At 52.1% G+C, this 26,675-nt stretch overlaps 12 protein-coding genes across 12 annotated transcripts; 6 read left to right on the top strand and 6 right to left on the bottom strand.

The window, feature by feature from the left end:
* Nucleotides 1-613: 613 nt before the first annotated feature.
* Nucleotides 614-2,559, top strand: LAESUDRAFT_721377 (uncharacterized protein). Its single transcript, XM_040908004.1, has 10 exons — nt 614-699; nt 753-1,101; nt 1,165-1,289; nt 1,354-1,548; nt 1,598-1,684; nt 1,737-1,864; nt 1,921-2,070; nt 2,122-2,133; nt 2,185-2,228; nt 2,284-2,559. The coding sequence occupies exons 2-10, from the start codon at nt 784-786 to the stop codon at nt 2,380-2,382; spliced, it is 1,158 nt and encodes a 385-aa protein (XP_040768700.1). The 5' UTR covers nt 614-699; nt 753-783; the 3' UTR covers nt 2,383-2,559.
* Nucleotides 2,560-2,595: 36 nt separating this feature from the next.
* LAESUDRAFT_721378 (uncharacterized protein) lies at nt 2,596-6,256 on the bottom strand. The gene is made up of 18 exons (XM_040908005.1): nt 6,042-6,256; nt 5,861-5,971; nt 5,752-5,808; nt 5,568-5,689; nt 5,356-5,514; nt 5,212-5,300; nt 5,042-5,151; nt 4,890-4,984; nt 4,779-4,834; nt 4,560-4,710; nt 4,413-4,496; nt 4,157-4,348; nt 3,857-4,090; nt 3,686-3,802; nt 3,585-3,629; nt 3,363-3,520; nt 3,275-3,314; nt 2,596-3,221 (listed from the first exon to the last, which is right to left on the bottom strand). The coding sequence occupies exons 1-18, from the start codon at nt 6,088-6,090 to the stop codon at nt 3,015-3,017; spliced, it is 2,076 nt and encodes a 691-aa protein (XP_040768701.1). The 5' UTR covers nt 6,091-6,256; the 3' UTR covers nt 2,596-3,014.
* A 111-nt stretch (nt 6,257-6,367) lies between these two features.
* Nucleotides 6,368-7,999, top strand: LAESUDRAFT_672587 (ribosomal protein S5 domain 2-like protein). Its single transcript, XM_040905497.1, has 4 exons — nt 6,368-7,206; nt 7,255-7,439; nt 7,501-7,571; nt 7,625-7,999. Exons 1-4 carry the CDS (start codon nt 6,434-6,436, stop codon nt 7,643-7,645), a joined length of 1,050 nt encoding a protein of 349 aa, XP_040768702.1. The 5' UTR covers nt 6,368-6,433; the 3' UTR covers nt 7,646-7,999.
* A 385-nt stretch (nt 8,000-8,384) lies between these two features.
* On the bottom strand, nt 8,385-11,935 carry LAESUDRAFT_721379 (BRE1-domain-containing protein). Its single transcript, XM_040908006.1, has 16 exons — nt 11,735-11,935; nt 11,537-11,680; nt 11,421-11,487; nt 11,190-11,371; nt 10,932-11,138; nt 10,717-10,860; nt 10,495-10,668; nt 10,266-10,445; nt 10,064-10,212; nt 9,736-10,000; nt 9,553-9,681; nt 9,349-9,498; nt 9,164-9,295; nt 8,914-9,111; nt 8,791-8,857; nt 8,385-8,736 (listed from the first exon to the last, which is right to left on the bottom strand). Exons 1-16 carry the CDS (start codon nt 11,882-11,884, stop codon nt 8,627-8,629), a joined length of 2,448 nt encoding a protein of 815 aa, XP_040768703.1. The 5' UTR covers nt 11,885-11,935; the 3' UTR covers nt 8,385-8,626.
* Nucleotides 11,936-12,086: 151 nt separating this feature from the next.
* On the top strand, nt 12,087-13,159 carry LAESUDRAFT_734670 (uncharacterized protein; the record flags this gene model as incomplete). Its single annotated transcript, XM_040910534.1, has 4 exons — nt 12,087-12,500; nt 12,559-12,678; nt 12,727-12,985; nt 13,044-13,159. 4 exons carry the CDS (start codon nt 12,087-12,089, stop codon nt 13,157-13,159), a joined length of 909 nt encoding a protein of 302 aa, XP_040768704.1.
* Nucleotides 13,160-13,674: 515 nt separating this feature from the next.
* Nucleotides 13,675-15,444, top strand: LAESUDRAFT_789196 (uncharacterized protein; the record flags this gene model as incomplete). Its single annotated transcript, XM_040913912.1, has 7 exons — nt 13,675-14,402; nt 14,475-14,571; nt 14,618-14,734; nt 14,769-14,861; nt 14,914-15,023; nt 15,078-15,169; nt 15,223-15,444. The coding sequence occupies exons 1-7, from the start codon at nt 14,069-14,071 to the stop codon at nt 15,442-15,444; spliced, it is 1,065 nt and encodes a 354-aa protein (XP_040768705.1). The 5' UTR covers nt 13,675-14,068.
* Nucleotides 15,445-15,786: 342 nt separating this feature from the next.
* Nucleotides 15,787-17,208, top strand: LAESUDRAFT_809815 (uncharacterized protein). The gene is made up of 3 exons (XM_040914167.1): nt 15,787-16,114; nt 16,185-16,799; nt 16,852-17,208. The coding sequence occupies exons 1-3, from the start codon at nt 15,848-15,850 to the stop codon at nt 16,876-16,878; spliced, it is 909 nt and encodes a 302-aa protein (XP_040768706.1). The 5' UTR covers nt 15,787-15,847; the 3' UTR covers nt 16,879-17,208.
* A 68-nt stretch (nt 17,209-17,276) lies between these two features.
* LAESUDRAFT_693445 (TFIIH basal transcription factor complex subunit SSL1) lies at nt 17,277-19,194 on the bottom strand. The gene is made up of 7 exons (XM_040906163.1): nt 18,931-19,194; nt 18,747-18,862; nt 18,459-18,688; nt 18,294-18,399; nt 18,066-18,244; nt 17,655-18,003; nt 17,277-17,592 (listed from the first exon to the last, which is right to left on the bottom strand). The coding sequence occupies exons 1-7, from the start codon at nt 19,081-19,083 to the stop codon at nt 17,379-17,381; spliced, it is 1,347 nt and encodes a 448-aa protein (XP_040768707.1). The 5' UTR covers nt 19,084-19,194; the 3' UTR covers nt 17,277-17,378.
* Nucleotides 19,195-19,328: 134 nt separating this feature from the next.
* Nucleotides 19,329-20,658, bottom strand: LAESUDRAFT_693450 (GroES-like protein; the record flags this gene model as incomplete). The annotated part of the gene is made up of 4 exons (XM_040906164.1): nt 19,329-19,786; nt 19,842-20,177; nt 20,237-20,556; nt 20,619-20,658. 4 exons carry the CDS (start codon nt 20,656-20,658, stop codon nt 19,406-19,408), a joined length of 1,077 nt encoding a protein of 358 aa, XP_040768708.1. The 3' UTR covers nt 19,329-19,405.
* Nucleotides 20,659-20,773: 115 nt separating this feature from the next.
* LAESUDRAFT_747547 (GroES-like protein) lies at nt 20,774-22,345 on the bottom strand. The gene is made up of 3 exons (XM_040911478.1): nt 21,756-22,345; nt 21,362-21,697; nt 20,774-21,303 (listed from the first exon to the last, which is right to left on the bottom strand). Exons 1-3 carry the CDS (start codon nt 22,083-22,085, stop codon nt 20,929-20,931), a joined length of 1,041 nt encoding a protein of 346 aa, XP_040768709.1. The 5' UTR covers nt 22,086-22,345; the 3' UTR covers nt 20,774-20,928.
* A 284-nt stretch (nt 22,346-22,629) lies between these two features.
* On the top strand, nt 22,630-25,032 carry LAESUDRAFT_359182 (cytochrome P450 monooxygenase). Its single transcript, XM_040902158.1, has 13 exons — nt 22,630-22,931; nt 22,985-23,117; nt 23,166-23,357; nt 23,405-23,556; nt 23,631-23,746; nt 23,793-23,913; nt 23,975-23,988; nt 24,041-24,207; nt 24,261-24,283; nt 24,335-24,416; nt 24,465-24,593; nt 24,651-24,794; nt 24,844-25,032. The coding sequence occupies exons 1-13, from the start codon at nt 22,739-22,741 to the stop codon at nt 24,938-24,940; spliced, it is 1,563 nt and encodes a 520-aa protein (XP_040768710.1). The 5' UTR covers nt 22,630-22,738; the 3' UTR covers nt 24,941-25,032.
* LAESUDRAFT_721389 (uncharacterized protein) lies at nt 24,649-26,660 on the bottom strand. The gene is made up of 5 exons (XM_040908007.1): nt 26,404-26,660; nt 26,265-26,329; nt 26,066-26,201; nt 24,844-26,014; nt 24,649-24,794 (listed from the first exon to the last, which is right to left on the bottom strand). The coding sequence occupies exons 2-4, from the start codon at nt 26,282-26,284 to the stop codon at nt 25,124-25,126; spliced, it is 1,047 nt and encodes a 348-aa protein (XP_040768711.1). The 5' UTR covers nt 26,285-26,329; nt 26,404-26,660; the 3' UTR covers nt 24,649-24,794; nt 24,844-25,123.
* Nucleotides 26,661-26,675: the final 15 nt, after the last annotated feature.

The raw sequence follows: 26,675 nt of genomic DNA on the forward strand, positions 1-26,675 counted from the left end.
CCGTGAGTCATCGTCTCCCTGAAACGACACTGAGACGCCATCCGCTCGTATCGCAGCCGTGCGATCATGTATTCATTACTGTGGAAGACCACTGTTTCCTTGAATTATCCAGCATAGCATCTAATGTGCTGTTCGAAATTTTTGAGCGCACCGCTGGAGATATGGCGAGTCCACAAATCGCCCTGAGATTGCACCGTTGCCGTTGACGATGTAACATGCGCTCATATGCCACCAAACTTTATTTGCGACAGTCATGCTAAACTGGCCAATAGTCGAGGCCATGCATACCAATTCAAGTCTATCTTTTCGTCTCTGCCTCTGTAGCTGGCACATCGGTATGTGGCTGTGTGGTCTGCCCAACGAGTCGAGGCTCATTGATCATCTATATGCTCGACTCCGGGAACTATCTGCATGGAAACCGGTATCATCTGCGAGATGAACAGCACTGTGGTGTTTCTGATCTTCTGCGCTAACTGGCTTCGAAGCGGCCTGCTACGGCCGGGTATATAAAATGCTGACAATGAGGCAGATCCCTCGCTCAAACGTGCCAGTACATCTCATTGTCTGTGTACCCAGGTCATCCAGTCCTCGATGCCTCATTCTTTTATGTCGACGCCGAATACTTTGCAAAGGGCCGTCAGCACTCGCACATCTGTCGCGTACAGTGCACTGGATGTTTCAGACTCGTCTGTTGAGGTTGTGAGCACCCTTCCAACATCGGAGAATGCAACCCTTGTTACTCCACCGACCAGGTCGGAACAATCTGTTATCCCCCTCGCCGACATGTCTTTCATACAACCTGGGGACTCCCCGTACGATACTCCAGAATTAACAGCAAACAACGACGGGAACAGGCACTTCGACCGCATGGCACATGCTTCGCCGACTATGTTGGAGTTACGGAAAACCCTGTCGCGCATGCGGTCGTGGACGCGAAAGCTCTCGAAGCTGTCTTGGACCTTCTTGGAACGACATTGGATCACAACCTCAATCGTGGTCATGGTTTCAATTGTCGCCATCAGCATGGCCATTGGCTGGTCGTTACGACTACGCTTCTTTAAGGCTGAAACTTTTCCTCCATTTATAAATTCCACTAACGATGTAAGTGCCCATTGACTTGTGTCGCCGATATCGTACTCACGATTGATGCGAAATGATGCACAGATCCTGCTGAGTGCAAACTTGATCTCGATAGATCCAGTTGGGCAGACGATGATGATCGATTGGGCTATTTATGATGATGTGCAACAAGAAGGTGACTGCCAGGACGTCAATATCTACATCGACCAGTAAGTCTGAATCTATGTAAGTGACCAGGGACAATTATGTGTTAAATACACTTGAGGTCTTCAGGAATCAGTTACGGACCGGTTCAATATCCAGTTCTCCTTTTGACAATGAGAAACCTTCCCCGATATTCTTCGTCAATTGCACCGACTACCTGCTCCAAACTTATGGAGGTGACTTTCGGTTCAATTCTTTAGAGTTCCGCACGCAAATCGCTATCTCGAATCTATGGCGGACAGCACAAGACTACCCATTTGACAAGTAGGTGTTGCGTGTCATTCAGATAGATGGAATTGACTGTTCAATTCAGATATTATGCACAGATAACCCTTTTCGCTCAGACTCCAGAGAATGTCACTGTCCCCATTGGAATTGACGAAACGACGGGAATTGCTGTGTGAGTTCACGGCGAAACCCATGTAACTCGATTCATGAACGGAACCACACAGGGGATATAATGCAAAGTTCGACACGATAGATTCCTCCTACGGTCCGCACGGTGAACTCGTCGCATCACTCACAATCACCCGGGGTCAAGTAATCCGGATTTATGCTATCCTCATTGTGCTTTCAATTTGTATGAGTTATTTCATTCTTAGTGTGAAGAGAACATTGCTTGACAATCTGGTGAAGGGCTCGTCACTTTGACGTTCGTCGCGACCTGCGTCATTACAGTCGCTTTTGGCAAAGGCATCAAACCTGATATTCTGGTTGTTCCCGTTGGTGCCCTATTCGCCTTTACACAACTTCGGAGCACAATGCCCGGCGCTCCTTCAGGATTCGGTACGTATGCGCCGTGTCAACTATTGGCTGCCACTAACCCGTCATCTCAAGGTGCTGATATCGGTACGTCTAATTTCGCTGGGTCTCGCGTACCGCCAACTTAGCAGCCATCAGACTTCATGGGCATTCTGCCGTGTCTTGCGTTGATGACGCTGGCGGTGCGCGTGTTTTCTCGTGCACCTCGCGAACTGACTGGTTGATGTTGCAACTCAGTCTGTGTTCATGAGCGCTGTGTTCCTTTTCCGTCGCAATCCCGAGGACGATACCGATCGGTGGAAGAAGCTGGTCTCGTCGCATGGTCCATTGGTCTAGGAGTTATCTGAAGCAGGTCTCAGCGTTTCCTGTGATAGCCTATTATTAGACTGTTTTCCTACCATGGCTCCAAATGAAGACGGCGTAGAGCCAGTAATCATCCTGAGGATACTGTTCTATTAGCATCTAATGTCTTGGACGTATATACAGTAGTTTCCAAGTATAATGTCAGTCACGTTCTTGAATTCATCGCTCTCGCAACCCATGAACTTTGGGAACAACTGCAATTGGCAGAGGATGGACTTTGGCAAGTAGTAGTAGTCTGAGATACAAATTGGAGTAATCAGCCTCAAGCCACTCAAAGCTCCTCGAACGGTCGGTCGGTAAAGAGGCTAGAATATGTACACTTTGCAAACACTGGCACGAGACATTTCCCATCGAACAGATTAGATTTCACATGAGTCATCGTAGAGCTTTGAAGCGAATGAACGTGGTTCCAAAGTCCGATACACTAACACTGGTAGCGTGTCGTATCGATATCGTCCAGTGTTGCCGCTCGCCATGTAGTACCACTGTATAAGGGTCATAGGTTGCTAGGGTTAGGCAATACAAGTTGATCCTGTAATTCATGGTTGTACAGTGCATAAACTGTAGCTGTAGGGTGTCCTGAGCGCTTGTTATAACAGCAGCAATCACGAGCCGTATGGACTTGGCTGCCTCTGCAGCTGCGTCCCGGACGACACAGTACACTCATACGTGGTGAACATGACGAGAACGTGGAGAGCGATAGCGTAGCAAATGAAGGCTGTCCGTGTTCGTCGATTGCCGAGAATGGCACGAGTAAGGACGAGCACACCGCGCTCCAAGGGATTGAGGGACTCGTAGGCTCGCGTTGCTTCCTGCACTATGAATGAATAACTGAAGTTGTTACATCAGTATAAGACGCACGCACCCTCCCCCTGAACGCCTGGAAAGGATTCATAGCCTCCTCGCTTGAATGACCGTCAGAAAGCGATATACCTGTATGGGGCAACACTCACTATCTCGCGCGGTATTTGCTCATGTCATCAGAACGCCCCGCACCATTAGATGTCAATGGATTGAGCGTCGATGGCCGCACTGCTGCATCCTCGCGGTAGCTCTGCATGTAACGAACCTTCTCATACAATTTGAGGTTGTCCGCTTGCAAGCTCTTCACCTAATTACAGTTACGCAGGTTATCTCGTTGGCTGCTTGCACGATGGGACGATGAGCCGACTCACTTCTGCTCGAAGTTCCGATATGATGTTGAATTGCTTGCGTAGCTCCTTACCATCCATCCATATGTAAGACAGATGTAGCAATCCGTCGCGAGGAGACATACCTCCTCCAGCTCGGCATTTCGTTGCCGGAAGCGATCCCTCTGGCTTGTCACAATCGGTAGAATAGTCGTATCCGCTGAGGATGCAAAGGGAATTGGTGTCGTCCTGGCCGATGAGTCCTGAGATCTCACATGAGCATCCTAGAGCGCAAGTTATGACAATATCGCACTCACGCTCGTCTTCTTTCCAAGATCAAGGCCAGCCAACATGTCGATTGAGCCCATGCTGGCGATATCCGAGGAGCTTGCCACACCGCTGATGTCGCCGCTACCCTTACGCTGATCCATCTCTAGAAGATCGTTCTCCAGCTTCTCATTCAAGACCTTCTGCTTATCTAGCTCGGACTGAGTAGCATCCAGTTGCGCTTGCGCTGCTTGTAATGATGCCTCAAGTTCGCCGTGAAGAATCTGCATGAAACGCACACGAGCGATCAGAACCCTGTCTGCCCATATATAGGGGCCTCATCAGCTCACTCTGAATTTGGTCAGCTCCTCTTGGATCCGCTTATTCTTGGTCGCGAGCAGAACCTCAAGGGACTTGCCACGCCTAGCGTTCGCCTTGTCCGCGTTCGGATCGGGAAGATGCAAGCCTAACGCGTCATCGCTGCCATTTACAGTTATTCCTTCGAGTTCCTCGTCTTCTTCCAGCCCAGCGAACTCGACATACTGCGGTGATACCAATACTCTTAGTTACCGAAAACGGTACTTACGTTGAATTCTGAGTACGGACCTTCATTATCTCGAGCTCTCGCCTGATCTCGTCATAGTCGTTGTATTGTTTGAGCTTCTGTCGCAACTGTTCCATCTCGCTGGACTATTCGACCATACGGGTTGTCATTTCAGCTGAGGACACAATCTAGGCAGAGACCAACGGCACCTTCTGCTGAAGGTCTTTGCCGACCTCTTCGAGCTTCCTCGCCGCGGCTGCCTGTGCTTCTGCTGTAGCTGTCTTCTGTGCCTCCAGGGCTTGGGAGAGCCGGTCGGTCTCAGATTCCAGCTCTGTGACCTTTGCTTCGAGATCTTTCACTCTTGATAACGTTTATGATTTCCGATACTTTAGATGCTGTAGTTGTGCGCTGTATTGGAAATGGCTAACCTGTCCGCATTTTCGTTGCCGCTCTTGATGGCCTCGATCTCAGCGCGCAACAGCTCCTGATGGGGAATGGTGTGAAAAATTGCAGAGGCAGCGACGGCGCAGCAGACGCACATTTCGTCGCTCGACGGTGGCGACGCGGCTATTTGCTTGCTCCAGGTCGGCCACCATCATGTCCAAATCTGCAAGCTTCGCGACGACCTCTTGGTCTGCGAGAAGCGGCTCAAGTCAACTGTATACCACAGATACATCATGAATGGACGGACCTTGTCGCTGAGAATGGTCGAATAGCTTAGCCTGGTTGGACTCGTTTGACATACGCAGTTGCTTAAGTTGAGTCTTCGTCAGGGCAATTTGACGCTGGAGATCCTGCTCGCTGGTATGCATTTATGCAACTATCGGAATGAAACTCTATATGAAGGTTCAGAATACGCACCGCTCCTCGTAGTTCCGTATTTTCTCATCGTATGTAGCATTAAGCTCATTCTCTTTTTGAGCGACTTTCTCTTGGATCATCTCTTCCATCTAGCATTGCGATGTATGGGCCGCAGTTCGGCGAAGTGGCTAGAACGAGCCGCACCTTTTGCTCAAGCTGCTCAATACGCGCATCTGCTTTCTTCTTGGCGATTTCAAAGGAGGAACACTCGTTGACACGTTTGCGGAGCTCGGCATTTTCTTCGCGCGTACGCTCGAGTGCAATCTCCAGCTCATGGGTTTCGGCTACCTTGACTGTCTGATCCTAAAAAATATAGCTTTGATACCAGCCTCTCGTGAAGTACAACCTTTCCTCACAACAGCGGCTTCAAGCAGAGGATACGGGTCAGGTGCCTCGGCGAGGACCTTATACATGTTCAGAAATGCATTCTCGGCAACCTTGGAGCGCTTGGTGAGGCTGTCAATCTCCGTCTGGTAGGCTGAACGTCGGATGATATTATGCACAATGTTACATAGTTATAACGTGTTGTAAACAGCGTACCCTTCAGCAAGCCTTTGAAGGCGGTGAGTTTCTCCTCATCCGGGATCTTCTTGAACTCTACAATCAATGCGATGAGTCTGTCACTTGTATGAGCAATCAAGGATTTCACCTTTTGTCCTGTCCGCCAAGGCTTTACGACCAACAACACTCTCCTTTTGGTTCTCTACAACTTCAATGCCTTGAGCATCAAGAGTCTTTTGAAGCTCGGACAAGTTGATGTCTGTAACATCGACGCAACCAGCAGGTATCCTCTTAATCCCTTGATCAAGATAATATCGCAGAACACTTGCCCTTCCATGTTGCCAATGCTCCGGAGAAATTCTGCTCGGGAGAGGCCATGCCGACTATAACTCAAATGCTGCGAGACGCGTCGCAGATACCAGATATGACTATAGGCTCTTCCAGCTTGCGAGAGCAGCACAGAGCAATTGAAAGTAGTGACAAGCCACCAGTTAAGACACGCTTCTGAATAGTATGCAGCTCTTATCCCCAGCGCAGCGGGGGCAGTGGCGAGACATGTAGGCGGCGGCGAGCACGCGTTGTCCAAGAAAGGCAAGTCATGGGCGCTCGGCACAATCGACAGCACCGTGAAATATTGCAGCATTCGCCGTGCACCGTCGCGTCCAAGTCTGCTATCCAGCTCTCTCCGTTCGCTGCTGTCCTCGTTGTCTCTGGCGGTAGCATGAACATTGCAAGAGCCAGAAATGCCATAGCCTCTGCCGTGCGCAGTCGTTCTTACACGACGATGTACGTCCCCCCCGCCTCGCTCGAGAACGTCGCGTTCAGGAGAGCACCCCGCAAGCCCGTCCCCGAGTCCCCCAACTTCTACACCGGCCGCGCCACGTACTATGACCAGATCGCTGCGCTTGAAACCGCGATACAGAGCGCTCGATCTGCACTGCAAATCCTCCAGCTCCTGCCCCTTCCTGTCTTCGCCCGCGCCGCCATCCCGCCCGCCCGCCATGTCTGGTTGACAAAGGATAGCCTGGCACAGATGTTGCATGCCCCAGTCAAGACGTCGCGGTATCGTCGTTTGGTGGGCCTGCTGAACCAGCTCGACGAGTACAAGCGCATTGCAGAGGTTGCAGGTGTTGACGTGCTCGCGGAGAATGTTCATGACATCCTGGCCCTGTTCGAGCGTGCGAACAAGGAGGCCGTGCTGGCTCACGGAAAGCAGAAGCCTGTGAAGTTCGACGAGTATGGGCGCAGTTATACGATCGGTCGGAGAAAAGAAAGCACTGCTCGAGTGTGGGTCATTGCCGCACAAAACACCACCGACTCCTCGTCTGCATCGTCTTCTACGTCACTCGATACTGAAACGCCGCAAGAAACTATAGAACACCTGCCCGAGCCTACGTCCACCGTTATCTCAGCAGTGGACCACTCACCTATCGAGCCGGTGAAGGTCACCACCACGAACATTCTCGTCAACAGCACCCCACTTGTTCAGTACTTGTATGTTTTGACGTTGCGATACTTTCTCCGAGTCTCATAAGTACACAGCCCCAATCCCGCTGATCGCGAACGCATCGTCCGTCCGTTCAGGCTCACGGGGCTTGTGGGCGCGTATAACGTCTTTGCTCTTGTCCGCGGCGGCGGAACCACCGGCCAAAGCGGTGCAGTCAGTCTAGGTATCGCAAAAGCACTCGTGGCGCATGCCCCAGATGTCGAGTCATTGCTGAAAAAAGGTACGTGTCACTGCTCGTGCATGGCAGTCACCGGCTAAGGATGAATCGACGACTGTACCAGCGAAACTCTTGAGGCGCGACCCTCGCATGGTTGAGAGGAAGAAGACGGGATTGGCCAAGGCGCGCAAAGCGGTACGTGGAACTCATTTTCAATGCGAATGCTACTATTCACGCATCTTCTGCAGTACACCTGGGTCAAGCGGTGAAGTCGTTACGTTACTCATCGTTTATGGCGGCCCGTTGTACCCTCCGTGACTTGAAAGTCTCCATACATACAGCTGTGCTCTATCATAAAATCTGTGCTCTGCCTGCGAGTATGGATCGATAGTTGGAATCCGGTGGAACATCAAGTGAGCCGGCAAACCCGATTGAGGTGCGCTGATATCGGATGAAAAGCAACGTATATTATCAGACCATTCGCAATGTACACGGACATAAACGGTCTACAACAACTATTGCCCTCTACTGCGATGTATTGCAGATACCGACGCAGATTTGCCCTTGTGAACGCGTCGATGAGAAGTTCTTCGGGCGCTAAGGCTGGCGAAGAGTTTTCTTGCGGACAGTCCTTGATGATGTAGGACCTTGAGGAATATTTGTTAGTAACAACGCCTATTTCTACGAGACTTTAGAAGCAGATCGAGAGAGAGAGAACGTGGCAAGAAAAGTCAGCATTGCAGAAGTGCTAATAGTCATCAACTGGCCGAAACCATTAGACTGTTGAGCTTGATAATGTGATTGTTGTTCATCATAATAACTCGTTCGTTCTCTCCGCGAATCGACAATTGGTATAGAGGGAATACTCACTTAGCTATTGAATATTGAGGCCTGAGGACTCACTAAGAACGTCGAGGAGCGACATCGGTAGGTGACTGTCGCAGACAAGAGTGCGAGCAAATTTATGATCAAGCGCTCAGCGCTCCTCGGATATCCCACGGTTCTGTGGCGGCAAATAACGACGGCTTGGTGGGTGATGCCGGAAGCGCCTAATAGTAGCATTTGAATCATCGTTACTATGTAAGGACAGAGCAGGGTGTTATCAGAGAGAATGTAAGGTAGATGCAAAGAAGTATGGATACAGTCAAGTCAGAGCTCGGAGATGAGGGCGAGAGCGAGCAAGGGTACAACCAGCAATAACCCAAGTGAAAGGTCGAAGGTAATAACGTAAAACAACAAAGAAGAGTCAACTACTGGAAGAACAACGTATGAACTTCTCCTTGCGAGAACGGAAGATTACATGCAGGGCATTTCCGCTGTCGAGTTGCTATCCGCGCATCTACGCATTGCCGGCAGAATGCTGCAGAACGTGGTATATTAACAAGATTACCAAGCGAGGCAAAGAATAACGTACAGTGCATACACTTCGTAATAACGGTATTGCGCATATTCTGTCTGCAGGTCGAGCACTTCAAAATGCTCTAAAAACATTCACACGTGAATAGAGCTCAGCGGCTGCAGCTAAGAAAGCGCGCACCATGCATTTATCCACCTCGCTCTGCAGTTCTGCTTCCCTCGTGCCTGGATTGGTACTTTGGTGCTGCAAATTTGCCTTGAGCTGAGCCGTGAGTTGCTGCTGTTCATTTTTCAATGAGATGACAGCCTCCTCCTCTTTGCGCAAGTCTGCTCTTCTCCGATGTAGCTCCGTCCTAAGCGAGTCCATCTCCTTGTTATGCTGCATTATGAGATGGTGAGCCATAGCCAGCGGAAATGACAATCGTACGCACATTCGCAGATTGGACATGCGCAGTTTTGGCGCGAGTCTCCGACTTCGCAACCCTGACTTCAAGCTCGTCATTATAGTGCTTTAGTTCGTTCGTGTTCTGTCGCAACGTCTCCAACTCTTTCTCTCGATGGGCCTAACGACCATACTACGTCAGAGTGCCGCAATTCCACAAAGAAATGGACTAACGAGTAGTGCCTTTTGAGCTTTCTCTGCCTCGAGCATTTTGTCCATGAGTTTTGTCTGTTTGTCAAACTTGCGCGACATGTTTTTGCGTTCTGACTCCAGTGCCTCTTTGTCTTTCATGGCCGCATAGAACTTGCTGTCCGATCTAGCTTTCTATAGCATGCCATTGTATCGCCGTCGAGTTGCCATATGGGATAGAGCACGTACGTCTGATGTGCTTTTAGCCAGCCGCTCCTCTATGGCAGTCAGATCGAACACTTTCTCCTGGATACGCCGATCAAGCGTCTCCCATGCGGTAGATAATTTCTCGAGCTCTTCGTATGCTGCTTCCTCCGCCTATGATACAGACATTAGTATGGCGACTCTGACGCTGATCCTGAGATGACGTACTTGAGCTCGCTGCTGCACTTGAAGACGTAACGTTTGGATCTCGTCTTCTTTTGACTGAAGTCGAGCAGACAATGCCTGCAGGTCGGCTGGGACTGAAGGAGAGCTATCGCCATACACGGATTGATACCGTTTCAGCTGCTGTTCAACGTTGGCTAACTTCTCTCGGGCTTCTGCTTCCGCCTTGACATGCTCTAACAACTGAGGTTGTTCTCGCTCCATTCGAGAGAGAGAGACTTCCAAAGCACCATTTCGAGCCTCTGCATCCCTACGATGAAAGTGACAGACATTAGTCGCTTTTTCGACCCGGCAGCATGAACGTTATACGTACGCGAGCCGTCCCTTAAGGTCTTGCACGTAACTCTGTGGCTCCTCTGGACTATCTCGCAGGAGGAATGATAAAAGATCACTGTCGCCAGCATCCGCGGCCAAACGAGCCTTGAGCCTAGTAATCTCCGATGCCATGATTTTGAGACGTTCCTGTGACTTCGCATTAGCTAGAATTTGCCAGAATCAAGAACAATTGAACATACAGAGCGTGCTTCTACAATGGCCTTCATCTCTTGGAGCGATTGCATCTTCACGTGATCTTTCTGCCTACGCTCGTTGAGCTCGGCAATTTGTTGGTCTCGGGACTCGCGAAGACGTATGATATCATGGTCCCTTTTCGCCACCATTGACTTCAGATCCTGTATCGCTGTCTCGTGTGCAGTCTATTTTACTCTTTAGAAAAGAACCGAAAGAATTATGAACAGGACTAACGTTCATGGATTCCACCAAATTCTGCTGGTCGATTTGTAATCTCTCTATATCCGCCCTCAGTGCCACAATCTCGTCCTGAGACTCGGCATTGATGCGTTCCAACTCATTTGTTTTAGCTTCCAATGTCTTATAGGCAACAGATTCAACGATAGCTTTGTCTGACGGAGCTATGAGCTAACCAGTGAATTAGCAATCCGAAATCTGTGAAGGCAGAATACGCACCTGTTCACGTAGCTGTGCCACCTCTTTCTCGTATTGCAGGTTCTCTCCTCTAAGTTTATGGATTTCGAATAGACGAGCATTTGCAACTTCAAGCCAACTATCAGAATCCGGCATATGAGCACCATTGATAACGTTCGAGGGTGGCTAAAGATACATTAGGGAAGCTTAAATATCAGATATGCTCAAGACTCCCACCAATTGGCCGAACCACTCACTGCTGGCGATGCCGGCGTCTCCGCAGATGAGTCCGTGACTATGAGATCTCCTTTCGAGTGGTCGTGCGGTGAAGATTTAGTCTGGCTTTGTATCCGGTCTATCCGCCTCTCGGCGTTAAGAAGAGCTTCGCGGAATTTGTCCCGTGTATCTTCAGCATCCTTGAGTCTGGTGCGTGTCAAGGACAATTCAGAACGCAAAGCGTAGCACTTGCCAGAGTATCAGGTATCTGGTGGAATTATACAACGCACGCAACTCACCTCAGTTTGCGCCCTCTGCAAATCTCGATATGCGTCACCGCTCGTCGACGACACAGCAGCCTGACCTCTCAATCTCATAAAAGCCCTCACGAGTTCGGACGTTGCCTGCATTTTGTTTTGCAAGGCATCTACGAACTTTGGATCCGTATCCTCGGAAATATGGGACGTTAAATCAAATAGATCTAATGTCGAGTCAGTTAAAACCTCGTATTTCTTCCCAGGAGAGCTCACCCTCAGTGCTGACATCGATCGGGGGGAGGTCTTCCGGCTTGACCAGCAATCGTATCGTGCCAATGATCTAACCTACAATGAGCGAAGGAGAACACCAACATGTACGAGAAAAGCACCTGTGCCCAGCATGCCTCCAATGCAGCTAGACCCGCTTCGCATGTACTTCGCCGCCGTTCGAGATCAGCAACTCGAGCTTCACTCCTCTCGAATTCGCGCGAGTAGAACTTCATTCTTCTGTATATTGCTTCTTTCCGGAAAATCTGTTCGATTCGTGCATCAGACACAATTTTATGCTCTTGAAAACCTTGGTGCACCTCCAGATTGTCACCCTCCTTAGGCTCATCAGCGGAGGATGTAACGCCATTAATCTGACCAATCGACCCATGTTCACTGCTGAGTGCACGTTTCTTTGGGCGCAACTCATCCTCGTCCTCTGTATGCGGTCGCTTCTTCGTCTCTGACATTGCAGCGGAGAGGAAATGAACGAACCGATCGAGGATGTGGTCGTCGCAGTCGTCGAGTGACTTAGCAGAACACCAGGCAGTCAGTCACAAAGAGGACTTGAAATTCGATCTCCGCCTTAGGAAATATGGCACGTGCGCGTCCTCGGAACTCGGAAGGCTGCGCCTGCGCCACCGACGCGACGACCCTCGGTCTAAGACTACCATGGACTCCCCCAATATTTCTGAGCTTAACCTGCAGGATGGTTCCCATCTACTCTCAGAGACCTCGCTAGTTCCTAACTCAATATCCAGCTCATCTCGAACAGAATCAGGCAGAGATGATCTTCTTCTCTCTGACTTGTCGCTCTCAGATCATTCTGCCACTCGCCCACCACGTAAACCGAAATTCAGCCTACTGGCGAGACCACCCCATGATGAGAGCGCACTAGATACTGAGGAGGATGAGAACGGTGCTGCTGAGCAGACGATGACTCAGGAGGATGTTGAGAATGCAAGAAAGGTGGCGGAGAAGACGCGGGAGGAGAGGCTGCAACATGACTTGTTCATCCTGAGGAAACTCAACTCTGCTTTCGAGGTGTACAAGGAAGCGTTGATAGAAACAAAGTCAAGCACCGAGGTGAGTACGTTCCTGAAGTCGGGACCGCGGAGATAGTCTAATCAAGGCGCGTACATAGCGCGTCGCAGCCCAGATAGCCAATACCAATGCATTACTCGACAGATATGTCAAGATCCTCTCAAGATCAGAAGGTGTAGCCCGGTTGATTCTGGACGAACGCTGGCAAGGAGCCGGTGCGGTACGCACGGTGGCCAATCGCTTGTCATGATCTGACGGGATCTGTTAGGATGAGGAGGCTATCGAGCAAGAACGTCTGGAGACCATCGAACGTCTACGTCGTGAAGAAGAAGAACGCGTACTGGCTGCCCAACGAGAGCACGAACGGCTGGAACGAGAAGCAGAAGAACGTCAGAAACGTGAGGAGCGCGAACGGCTTGAGAGAGAACAAGCAGAACTGGCTCGGAAAGCTCCAAGGGGCAGTGGGGTGAGGGGGGTCAGAGGTACGAGAGCGTCGATGAGAGGAATGAGGGCAGCCTCCCGTGCCGGTGAGTGTGAAATGACATGCGTATCATCCAGCTCGCCAAATGAGTGTCGTTTCAGCAGGTACCACGAGCACCCGAGGCACGCGAATCATTCGAGGGTCTTCGATTGGCCGTCCGAGCTCTTCCACTATGACGCGGTCGGCCGGATCGACCAGTGGTGTCTCTCGAAGAATTTGATTATGCCAGGCAGGTACCACGAACTACCATACATCACCCTGGAACGCACCAATGCCGTCGATGCGGTTTGATACCCATATGCAATTGTCTCGCTTCGTCTGTGGTAGAAGTTTGAGACGCAAGTTCTCTAGACGCACACCGCAACTTTGAGCAGCATGATGGTGTCCGTTGCTGTCCGTTCGCAACCAAGGCTAGCTTACAAGTAGGCCCCCAGCTCGTGACAATTCTCTGCAAGTCGGCTGTGGAGATTCGCCTGCAATGTGAAGGCTTCTGTATGTTGCTCGAGTTGACGTGCGTTGAAGTCACCGACGGCCCACCCAACCGTTAGCAGTAAGTATCTTGTCAATTGTATGTTGCGCGAATCTAACTGCTCGGTCATTCTGATTACCGAAGATACATGTCTGGGACTAGTGTGCTGATGTGTTCTTTGTTACTGCGCTCATGATAGTAGTTGGTATGATTGATGGGACACGTTAGCTTGGAGATGAAGCCAAGTCCTCCGTTGCCATTAACATGACAAGTTGCTGGGCAGGTGCATGGCTTCTGTGTCGTTTGCCAAGGTTCAAGGCCGCAGGCTATGTCATACAGTTCAGCTCACGCGTAATGTTGTGAGTATCGTAGCATCTTCAGCACGTAATACATTTCCGATTGCTGGTAAAGAACAAAGCATAGGTGAGCTCCAAGGGCCCGGGAGTTTCAGGCGGCACGGCGGGTTCCAACTTGTTCTGAAAGCTGTCAAATGCACGTGGTCGTGCCCAGCTCCAGTATGCCGGCGTGCTCGCGCATTGCAAACCGCGCTCATGTTCTACTCAAGTTCTGTCATAATTCCAGCTCACTTGGTCAGAATTCTTCTCGAGTTCTAGGTGTCGTATCTCCGTTTTCTTCACTCGGCGACCTGGGGCGGGGTCGATGTTGCTGCAACTATTCGCCCTGCTACTCATTCGCCACGCGCCGTTCTCAGTGAAGGCTGGATCGGTCAACCGTGGTGGCAACTGTTCTGTCAGTAATCAACACCTCGAACCAGGGACTCATCAGTTCTACACCGAGTGCGACTCGATGACCTACTGTACTTCGTCCAGCACATGCGAATGGCGGGGATGCAGGCGGGATGAGTATCCTTTCGGCTATCACAGCACTCGCGAGCTGCCGCCGATGTGTGGCCCGGGAACGTTTTGTCCGGACGAGGAGGACCAGTGCTTGCCTTTGCTATCCGTAGGCAGTCCGTGCCAACTTAACAGAGATGGTAGCTACAGTCCAATTCTCGCGAAAGACAACTTCTCGTTTTCGCGTACTTATTCCCCATTCTCATTTGCAGACCAATGTGAAGGTCCCCCGGACCACGAGACGCTAGCTGACCAAAATGGTCTTGGTCGCAACGTCAATGGTTCCGTCTGTTTGAACAATATCTGCATGTAAGCAGGGCTTTGTGAGAATGAAAATAGACTCACACAGTTTCAGGTGGGCCAATGTAACTGTCGGTCAACCATGCGAGATACAGAACATTGTGTATGTCGCATTCGGACCCGACGGGCACGACTATCCTGATATAGTGTCGCGGTATGCTTTGAGATCTTGGTCCTCAGGTCATTGTTCAATTCATTGGAAACAGGGACAATTGCCGAATAGGTGCATATTGCGACTCTGCTCAGCGCATGTGCGTGCAGACGAAGGACATCGGAGCACCTTGCAACGCGGATAAAGAGTCAGCGGCACAATGAACACCCTTCGTTGAGTGCTGATGTGTTGTCGTACAGGTGCTCGATGTACAATTGTCTTTCTTCCGGAACATGCGCGGCGAGTGCGGACACCCCTCACCATGTCGCTCTCTGGGTCTACGTCGTTGTTGGCATCGGAGCATTTGCAGGTAAGAAGCTTGGATCCGTTGTGGAATGCACGGTCTGAATGGGACACTACCTAGGCACCGTCGGGACTCTTGCAGGCATGTTCTTTGTACACACGAAGGAACGCCAAGCCGAACGTAGTCGACGCTTGCAGTATTGGCAGGAGCAGGTAAGACAGTCTCTATGGCGATTCTGTTCCAGGCAGCTCATTTCTTGTTGCAGAATGCTCTCCGCCAGAGCGTGCTCGACATGCAGAAGTCAGCGCGTGATTCAGTTCTTTCCCTCTCTGGTAGTGCAAATGTGCTTGGTACTTCGACAGAACCAGCCGTTCAGGATGAGCCACGGACATCTGCTGCGCAGGGGATGAGCAGATCGAGCGGGCTGCAGTTCAATGCGTTGAATGGCGGGCTCGAGCACCGCGATCGCGGCGCATCGGGTACATAAGGATTGATGCACATCCAGTTCCGTTAGAACGCCAGCCACGCGAAGCACTGAGCACTCGTATTTCAGTGGATGGTTAGATCTGCTACTTCTTTACTGTCTCTGGGAATTTCGCGATGTAAACGCTCACTTTGTTCTGTATGGTCTATGGTACCAGCTAGATCACCCTTCCATGGTTCATGTTGTATACTCGGCTCGTCAGAGTTGTGTACAGTTCCGCAGCACAGGCAGGAGCCAGAAATAGGTGGGTCTAAAATCTCGGCGAGATCTCAGAGCAAAATCGCGGGCTTCCAATTTGAGTGCACTTTACCGTGATCGGAACGCGCGCGGATTCGTCTTTTCGACCACGATCCGTGCCCAACTGTCTCGTTCGCTGCATACAACAATACCCTCGAGCACTTGAGCCATGAGCTCTGCGGTGCGTTCAACAAGTGTATCCCCTTCGCCGGACGGAGAGGACATCAGCAAGGCAGGCGTTTGGACTGAAGAGACCTTGTCCGCCGGAAGTAGCAGTGGCAGCGGCAGCGTGAGAAGAAGCAAGGGAAAGGAAAGTGACCAAGAGACGCTGCAAGAAGAGACCACAGTGTTGAAAGAGGATGGCGACGGATATGGTGCAGTGGAGGGATATCCCCCGACCAAGGAAGAGGAGGCGGAATCGCGGAGAATCGAAGAGGTGTGTATTATGTTCAATTCTTGCCCATTCCCTTCGACCGCTTAATCCCGCATGATATGGCCACCGATAGAATTTGAGCAGATGGGAGATGGCAGAACGAGAGCGGCGGAAGGCTGCACGCGAGTCCTCCTCGTTGACCAGCGGGTCCACGCTCGTCGGGGAGATCTCACGAAGGGCATCTCTTCTGTGGCCCAGTGGACGAGCCAAGCATGCCTCTTCGGGAGGTGTCGGCATGCATCGCGCACTAAGGACGACCGAAGACGGTGTTCCCCTGGACGAGATAGAAGGCAGTCCCTCACCCCGATTCGGCGAGAACCCCTTCTCCACCCCAAATATCTCGGCGGACTCTCTTCATGATCCCTATCAGTCTGTTATCATGAGAGAGTCCACATCCGAAAACCCTTTTGAAGATGCAGAGCAAGCTTCAACAGCACGCCCCACTGATGATGCGCCCGCATCCTTTCCGAAACAACCTCCACCGCCTCCCCAACCTTTGTCCCTCCCGAAACCGCGCTCGCCTCCACCGCGGGCGGAGACGCCGCATGCTGATCGGCCGCCAGAGCCTATTCCTCCGCCACAGGTTGCACCATCCCCGGAGCAGGAAGAGGAGCCACAGGAGGTACGATGGTGGACCGAGTGGCTGTGCGGTTGCACCGAAGGTCCAGATCGCGGTGGCGACCACCAGGTAAGTGTTTCGATGATTAGTGCGCGTCTCGCTCTGACCAATTGCGTCTCAGGCTGGACGCACAAACCCCTTTGAGTAGTCTGCGGCTCTCCGTCGTTATCATTAATATCCCTCAGCCCTGGCTAGGCCCTATGTAGCATTGTTTTCGCGCATATCTGGCAATTCGTGTGCCAACTCCGTGTTGTGCGATAGTTTTATTTATGTTTCGCCTTATCACGGACACCACGACGATACCATGCACTTTCGGCGCCATAATATGTTCTGATACCACAACAATATTCCCTGAGGCGTTTCCGGATGACTTGTTAGCTTGTTTTACACGTGGATATCCTAGAATTCAATTGCGTCCACTGTACATCTTATATCAATGGCTCCTTCAATGTGCAGTGGCCGCACTGCATAGTCTGCGGCAAACGATCGCCTCCGTGAGAGATGTCAGGCTTCTCGAACGCACTCCGGATTCAATCTGAAATTGGTGCCCGACGCAAATCGCACCACATACGATGCGCAAGATATATTGCATGCGAGTGCACCGCTACAGAGACCTCAAGCACAACGCCGGAGCACGCAGTCGCGCACCTACTTCTCGCAACCAGGACAACAGTGGACGACGTCGTGTACAAAGACATCGCAGTCTGTGCAGAAGTCGTTTTGGCACTCCGGGCAGCGGTAGCGGCCCATAGGGCTCATGCCCTCACTCGATGCACCAGCCATTGTCGCAGATGCATCCTTGAAACTGATTGAACAGCCATGGCATCGCGTACTATCGGCAGGCACATCATCCGGAGACATTCTACGCAGAAAGACAAGCGTTATCAGCGCGTGGAGGTGTTGAGGCGAGAGAACGGAACTCACACGGCCTGGTAAGGCTTGACAGGGAAGAGATGATGATAGCTGCGCGCGAGGTGCGGCGAGCTCACGATCATGAGCCCGCAAATATCGCAGTCCGTCGGGACGTCGCACACTTTCGCGGAACAGCGTGGGCACAGGAAGCCCTCGCTCTTCATCCGCGAGTGGCATACGCACAGGCTCGGCGGGGACGTGTCCGGCAGACGCGTCGGGAACCCCATCATCATCAGGTCCGCGGCGGGGTTCGTCGGCGCGCCGCCTGGCGTCCGCGCGACCGCGCGCTGCGCCGGCGGCGGAATGAGCTCGAATAGAAGGTCCTTGAAGTGTCCCTCATTCAGCGCGACGCCGAACTGGCCTACCTTCGCGCCCACGTCGCATCGTGAGCCTCGCTATGGAAAGAACACGCGGGCCACCCACCGCCGGTTTTCTCGCAGAGCTCGCGGCAGATCTTCATCTCGGCCGCGAGCGCGACGATCGAGATGCGGATGCGGTCTTTGATGCAGTTGTCGAGCGTGTCGAAGATGTTCCCCGGGTCGCATGTCGTGAGCGAGCCGAAAATGATGAGAATCTCGCGCGAGGAGTGCGTGGGCAGATGGCTGTGGACGTTTGGAGATCGACACCGGTACAGCGAAAGTGACCCCTTACCTCATGCTGGCTCGTGCCATCTCTATGGCATTTTGTAAACTGGGCTCCCCGTTTGGCTCTAGTTTGTGCCTCTCCGAGAGGGCTTTTAGTACATCCTGCGGGTTACCTGTCCACCGGTCAGCGCTGGTCGTCGTAGCCTTCTCGCACCCCACGCCCATGACGAACCGGACATCTCTCCTATCCGCTCCCCAAATCCTGCGCGCATGCCCACGACACCAATCTGGCCGAGCGGGTTCTGGTCGAACCACTCCGTGATGAACTCGCGCGCATACTGCAGCATGAGGTCGAAGCGCGTCGGCCGCATGTCTCGATCCATCATCGCCGACGACAGGTCCAGCAACAGAACGAGGTGGCGGATAATCGTCCGGCGTATGGCGGCGGCTGGCGCGAGTAACCTAACATGAAACACATCAGAGAAGATGACATGCACTGGAGAATACATGACCGCCGTACCGCCTTCGTCTTCCTCTCGCAATGAGGTCCTGCACCGCGCCTTGCAAGCTACCTGCCTCATCCTCCTGCACTGTATCCCAAGATCTTGTGTAGGACGCCTCCCAAGCATATGGTTGCTGGACAAGAAAGGAGAGGCCACCAGTGGCGTTCAGCTACGAGTGGAGACGTGCTATGAACGGCATACCTCCTTTGCCTTCCCCTTCCCCTTGTCTTTTTTCCGTCTGTCTATCGCCTTACCCTTTCCTTTTCCCTTACCTCGCACTCCCTCATCAAAGTCGCCAAAGTTGGAGACGTCCGAGTCGGACTCGTAGTCATTCACAATGCGTCGAGGTGGCATCTTCTCCAGGTTTTAATGTGTATCAGGCAGCAGTAGTAGGAGTTAATAAACGGTGTCTCTAAGAATGTGAGAATATTGCGCGTGTTGCAAGCGGACTGTACTGCCCGCCAGGATGCGACTGTGGCGAGAGCAAGCTCCGTGAGAACTCACTCCATCAGTATGATAGATCTCAGATCGAAGGTTTACCGTTAGTCTGAGCGTCTTTCTCAACGACCACATACAAACTACGAATAATTTATACACGACGAGAACCCCAGTTGAAGTGGGACGTCTAAAAACACAATGGAGACAAACTGTAGCGTTCGAGAGGTTGGACCTCTCTTCACTCCGCCTGGATATCCTGCGTCAACACATACCGGTATCTCACCCTGTTCGCCTTCACGTCCTCCAGCGCCTTCTTTGCCTCCTTCATCGGCAGCTCGTGGATCCACGGCTTGATCCCTTTCCTCTTCGCCAGCTCGAGCATCTCCATGCATTCCTTCTTGCTGCCAATCGCGCTCCCGCCCAGCATACACCCGTTCGGTACAACGTCAAACGAGTGGATCGCGGGCAGCGGCTGGTCCGCATCTGGGATGCCCACCGTGATGAACTTGCCGTGCACGAAGAGCATTGAGAGGTACGCCCCGAGCGGCGTATCAGGCGCGAAGACGTCGCGCGTCGAGACGATCAAATCGAGCGTGAGCGCGAGAGGTTTGTGCCAGTCCTAGGATGGACAACTTAGAGATCGCACCTCAAATGTTACCCGCACTACAACTCACCTTGTCCTCTGTGTTGATGATATGGTCTGCGCCCATCTTCTTGATATCCTCCATCTTACTCTGGTCATGCGTGAACGCATACACTTCCGCGCCCATTGCTTTGGCCCACAGCACCGCATAGTGGCCAAGACCGCCTATACCCACGACTCCGACCTTCTTTCCAGGTCCCGCGCCGTGTGTCTTTAGTGGAGAAAACACCGTCAGCCCGCCGCACATCATGGACGCGGCGTCGCGCGACTCAATCTCGTCCGGGATGGGGAATACGAACTGCTGATGCGCGCGAATGGCCGTCCCGTACCCTCCTTGGCTGACAATGCCGTCGGGATACTGGCCATTCTGTACTTATACGGTCAGCCACCGCCTCTGCAATGAACTGGCTGCTAAAGGCCACGCACGTAGGTCGGTATGCCATGCGGACAGTAGTTCTCATACGAGGCTTTGCACGCCCTACATTCCATGCAGCTCCCGATCTGCGCTCCCACACCGACACGGTCGCCCTGCTTGATACCCACGACATTCTTGCCCACGCGGGTCACCTTGCCTACGATCTCGTGCCCGACGACAAGCGGCAGCTTAGACTCGCCCCAGCCTTGGGTGAGGGTGTGCACATCGGAGCCACAGACACCGCAATGGGTGATGGAGATCTCGACGTCGTCAGGTTGGAACGTCTTCGGTTTGAAGTCGGTCAAGTTGAGATCGCTCCATTTGGAGGCATCTGCAAGGTGCGATGAGCATCCTTCACTGCAAGCTGTTGTAGATCGCCATAATACTATGCACCTGTGAGCGCGTAGCCTTTGAACTCGAGGTTGGAAGACATGCTGCAGGTTTGGGGAAGAGATGTAGTGCAAATTGAACCCAACCCGCGCCTTCATATACCTCGACGGTAGTCACTCTCGTCACAGTTTGATGACATTCAGGATGCTAGAAGAACGAGCTACGTCACCAAGCATTGATGGCCATCTCAATGTCTCTTTCGGAGGGAAGAGAACAGAGGCATCAATATGCGGCTACGCTGCAATTCTTCGGCTAGTCTACGTTTACTGATACAACAAATAACGTTCTATGAGCTTTGGCTACTTTCTATTCTCTAGTTCAAGTCCTGCGTCAAGACATAGCGGTACCTGACCCGATTCTCCTTCACTCCCATGAGGGCTTTCCCCGCATCCTTCATCGGCATCGTCTCGATCCACGGTCTCACGTTCTTCGACCTCGCCAGCTCAAGCATCTCAAGACACTCCTTCTTGCTTCCGACATGGCTACCTCCAAGCAGGCATCCATTCCCCGCAAAGTCGAACGGGTGCAGCTCAGGCAGTGGCTTATCCACGTCCGGTATTCCTACTGTGATAAATTTTCCGTGAACGAAGAGCGTCGACAGATAATCGCTAATCGGCGTATCCGGGTCGAACACATCGGCGGTCGAGACGATGAGATCAAGCGTCCGGGCCAACGGCTTTGCAAAGTCCTGTATATGCATTACGTTATGCATGATCCAGTAATGGGAATATGGCTTAGGAACGGACCTTCTTATTGACGTTGATCACATGGTCTGCGCCCATCTTCTTGATGTCGTCGACTTTCTCCTCGTTTTGAGTGAAAGCGTATACTTCCGCTCCCATGGCCTTCGCCCAGAGGATCGCATAGTGGCCCAGACCCCCGATTCCTACAATCCCGACCTTCTTCCCGGGACCTGTGCCGTAGGTCTTTAGCGGCGAGTATACGGTAAGACCTGCGCAGAGCATTGACGCGGCATGCGCAGACTCGATCTCGTCGGGTACCGGGAAGACGAACCGCTCGTGCGCGCGAATGGCGGTGGAGTATCCACCCTGACTGACAACTCCGTCCGGGTACTCGCTGTTCTGCAGGTAGTCATCATCAGCTTCGCTCAGCAACACTCAGCAAGCGCCCGCCGCCTACATAGGTCTCAATGCTCTCTGGACAATAGTTCTCCAGATCCGTCTTGCACGCCTTGCACTTGAGACATGCGCCGATCTGCGCGCCGACGCCGACGCGGTCGCCGGGCTTGAACTCGGTGACCTTGTCGCCGACGCGGACGACTTTTCCGACGATCTCGTGGCCGACGACGAGCGGCAGCTTGGACTTGCCCCACCCCTGGGTGAGGGTGTGCACATCCGAGCCGCAGACACCGCAGTGGGTGATGGCGATCTCGACGTCCTCCGGCTGGAAGGTCTTGGGCTTGATGGGGGTGACCTTAAGGTCGTTCCATTTGGAGGGGTCTGCGAGCATCTTGGTCTCAGGAATCTGGATATCAGGGGGAGAGTGACTTGCCTGTGAGTGCGTAGCCCTTGAACTCGATTTCTTTCGACATGATGGTCGTGTAACGGGGAAAAAGAGGTTGAGCACGGTCTACAACGTCCACCGCTTTATATACCCGCATCAGCATGCGCTCTGCTCGTTGATGACGTATACGGCCTGCAGTGAGCCACTCAGCGTTGCGATGACGCGCAGCTTTGACAGAAGGGAGAGCAGTCGGCGCCCGTTCAAGCAACACACCTTCCTGATCGGGAGAGCACAACTGATCGCCAGTCTATTGGCGGACGTACTCCGCGCCGTGAGAATATACGTGACGTCACGCGATTTCAGGTTGTGGCGCTTCGTTACAGTGAAATGGGTTTAGACTTCTTTGAAGGCTGCTGCATAGCTCGCCATCCATGCACGATGGGTATCTCACAAAAGCTCACACTCAGTATTAATCTGCACCCAGACACCATCGCGCTGTGAGAACTTCAAATTAATTTGCCAGCGCTAGTATGCAACGTGAATGTGCCGCCATCTGATGGAAGTTTTTTCGCCTCTCCGATATTCTGGACCCCGATAAGTCAGAAAGATGGCTCAGGACAACAGAAGATTGTTTCCTTTACTCGACACGCTGACTCACAATGCACGCCTCTATAGCTGTGGCGCTCGTGCTCATCTTGCTGGGTGTCTACGTAGCATGGTGTCGGCCCTTTTATGAAACAGATAGGAAGCCTCTCTTCTCGGGACCCAGGCCTCTGCCTTTGCTTGGGAATGTTCATCAGATACCAGCAGACTATCAGCACATTACATTCGCGCAATGGAGCAACAAGTACGGTATGTTTTCTTGCACTAAAGATCTGATTTCGGCCGAATAACATACCTTTTAGGAGACGTGATATTTGCGCGGCTCTTTCTCAAGCCCATATTGGTCGTGAATTCTGTAGAGGCTGCGTGCGATCTCATGGAGAAACGTGGAGTCAAGTATTCAGACCGACCACGTTTTGTTTTCCTGAGAGAGCTGTGCGTCAAGTCCAACTGTTCCAGGTGTCTCTCTGATTGCGCGATTAGCGTGAGATTGAACACAAATACTGCGTTGCTTCCATATGGCGAGCTGTGGCGCCGTCACCGCCGATGGCTGCAAGCCGCAGTTCTGGACAAGAACATGCTTGATAGCTATCGTCCTCTCGAAAGGAGAGAGATTATCCGACTGCTCAATGGATTGATTCAAACGCCTGACGACTTTTCGTCGCATCTCAAAGGGTGAGCTACGCTGACGGCGCTACAAATTCTTTTGACATTGCTTTCAGATTTGTCGGGGCTCTTGTTATGGAGATCGGATATGGCCACACTGTAAAGTCGCCCGACAACGATGAGTTTATTCGGCTGGCTGATAGGGCTGTGACGGACGCATTGGAAGCTGGGAGTCTTGAGGCTACATTGATCGACTTCTTTCCTATCCGTGAGTGGCGTACCCTTGGTGTGCGGGAAGACTATTGAGCTATCCAATTTATTTCTATCTCTTGTTTATCTTAGTGAAGAACATGCCGTCCTGGATCCCTGGAGCCGATTTCAAGAGAAAGGCACTACTTCTAAGAGAATCGATGCGAGAGACGATCGAGGTTCCATACAGATGGGTCAAAGAGGCGATGGTATGTCATGTATGTTGTGCATCAAATTACTCTAACTTTCTGGTAGGCATCAGGCACGGCGAAGCCATCATTCGTTAGTTCAATCCTCGAAGAGGAGTCCAGGAAAGGGCGACTTAGCCAAGACGACGAAGACAGCATCATGGGTGTCGGAGGCATCCTGTACAGTGGTATGTCCTCCGTACTTCTTCTCTCCCGTCCTCGAACTAATGTCCCGGCTGTCATGATCAGCTGGCACTGACACGGCGAGTTCCACTGTATGAGTGTGCTCTACCCGGATTCTCATTCAGATCGTAGACATACACAGTCCTCATGACATTCATCCTCGCTATGGTACTATACCCTGACGTCTGCAAGAAAGCACAGGCCGAGATCGATAAGGTGGTCGGCATGGAACGGCTCCCAGACGTTGATGATAGAGGTTCGATGCCGTACCTCGAGCATGTGCTATTGGAGGTCTACCGGTGCGCCCATAACATTCTTGGGTTCGCAGCGACTGATCCATCTGACGCTGCAGATGGAACCCTCCCGTCCCTCTTTGTGAGTAGACTCTCTGCGGCACGACGTGGACTTTCTTATGTGGCTTTGCAGGCGTGCCTCACCAAGTCATTGGAGACGACGAGTATCGAGGCAGAAATATACCCTCAGGAACGATGGTCATAGCAAACATCTGGTATGCCGATCACTTTCTTTCGTTGTCTCTTTCTGAGCGTCTTTTTAGGCACATGGCGCATGATCCTGCACTGTATCCCAACCCAGAGGATTTCTGCCCTGAGAGATACAGCGAAATGGATGTATCCTCTGCAGAGTCTAGAGATCCGCGCAAATTCGTGTTTGGGTTCGGCCGGAGGTACACTTTCTCCGTATCGTCTGCTTATCACCACATATTGACTCCGCCGCTCTGTAGGCTCTGTCCGGGGCGGCAGTTTGCCGACGTCACAATTTGGCTTGCGATCGCAAGCATGCTCGCCGTGCTGGACATCAGTAAGGCACGCGACACGGAAGGGAGCGTGATCACGCCCGTACCAACTTTCGCCTCGGGCGCAGTGAGGTATGGATTTTGCAACTGCATCATGCGCCTTCTCACGAGGAAGAGCCAGTCACCCGAAGCCCTTTCGTTGTGAGATTCGTCCGCGGTCGATGCACATCATGGAATCGGTCTCACAACTGGCTGCTAGCATACAAACCCAAGCTTGATCGACTACAGGTAGGGTGCATGAGGTAGAGGGCTTCAGGCATGTTAAACAAAGAGATGCATAGAACGTCATACGTCGATCTCTGCAGAAACATGGATGCGTTTTTACATTCTTTGTGGACAAACAGAGGCTCCACGATGAACAAACATAATCTAGGATTAATGGCTGCCACAATTTACTCACATTACTTTGAGTCTTTACCATCTACTTGCGATCGCCACCCTTCGAACTCGGAATCCCAAATTTCCACAACCTTCTTCACCACTTCTTCCGACGCGTCCTTCCATGCTTCATGCTTGTCCAGTCTGTCCATTGTCGTGATGGACAGGTGATCACCTGCCCATCTCCCGCGATGCAAGTCACCCTCATAATACATCGAAATAGAGTTATCAGAGGACCAGCAAATCTGGGTGATGAGAACATGACCCAGGCCAATCTTGCGTCTCCCGGGCCCCCCTATCCCTTGAGGCCTTTTAGCGCTAGTGCCCGTCAAAGCCGCAACAGCACTGGCCCTCACGTACTCCCGCTTCGAGATGTTGCATAATACCCATCCATGAGTCTCGTCCTTCGAGATATCGATCGAGTATCGCGGCTTAGACCGGCGGGAAAACTCTTTGCGCTCGAAAGACGACAGCCCTTGAGGAAGCTCCCAACCACGTACGCTGCCAAATTTAAGGACATCAGGCTCCTGCCATCTAACGTCGTAAAGGGAAGTGGGACCGTCTGCGTCTGAGTCGTCTTCTTCATTCAAGTCGGCATCGTCTTCGTCTTCATCTCGGCCGCGATATTCGCGCAGTTCGCTCTTGGAGAGTATGCCTTCCGGTAGATCATCCCACTGCATGTAGTCACCGGCGCATATGATCCGATCACCAGACCATGGTGCTGTCACCTTGCATACCAGCTCATACACGCGGGCCTCTCCAATGTCGGACAATGTCTTGTTCGTGAGCGACAGTGAGATGGCATCGCGCAGGTCGTCGATCTCGCCAAAGATGAGATACAAGATTTCGTGCGCAAGGTTCAATGACCCCAGTGCTGAGCTCGCGTCGAGGGATGGACCTGCAATTATAACACTCTACTAAATTAGGACATCGCCATGCATCGAGTGGATGTCTGGTAGACGAACTTGTTTCTTGACATCGAATGCCGATGGAGGAAGGGTCACGGCAAGAAATGGCACGAAATGTTCGGGTGTACCGCCAAAAAGCCATTCACCCAGCTTTCCCAAGCCCGAGATTGCTGCCCGCTTGTCAAGATTGATGCTATGTATGCGGACTTGTCAGCCTCTCACGCCATCTTCTGTTCCCGCGGTGTGCATTACGCACAGGCACCAATACTGGCCCATCTTTCGCAGCAGTGCTATCGAGCGAAGAGTATCGGCTCTTATCGGCTGCATGTTACGCCACAGCGTAAGTGAAACAGAAAGAGATCACGACCAGCAGAAATTGTAAAGTTTATACGTACCGAGTGGAACGGTCAGCCCCGTATACTAGAGGGCCGCTCAGAGGAGATCGGAGAGCTGGAGTTGACACGAACAAGAGCCTGAGACTCGAGAGCGAAATGACGAGTCAGCTGCAGAGCTCTCTGCAGGCCTTTCTGACCTCCCTCTGTCAGAGAAGGGTTTGTAGTCTGCCTGATAGGGGAGACAATGCAGGCCTGCCCGTGAGACTTTTAGGAACCACACAGATCTGACATGCCCGATGCGGTGAGCTTCAAAACGCAGCTGTGGCAGGGTG

This window comes from Laetiporus sulphureus, assembly GCF_001632365.1.
Source record: "Laetiporus sulphureus 93-53 unplaced genomic scaffold LAESUscaffold_4, whole genome shotgun sequence".
Classification (NCBI taxonomy): domain Eukaryota; kingdom Fungi; phylum Basidiomycota; class Agaricomycetes; order Polyporales; family Laetiporaceae; genus Laetiporus; species Laetiporus sulphureus.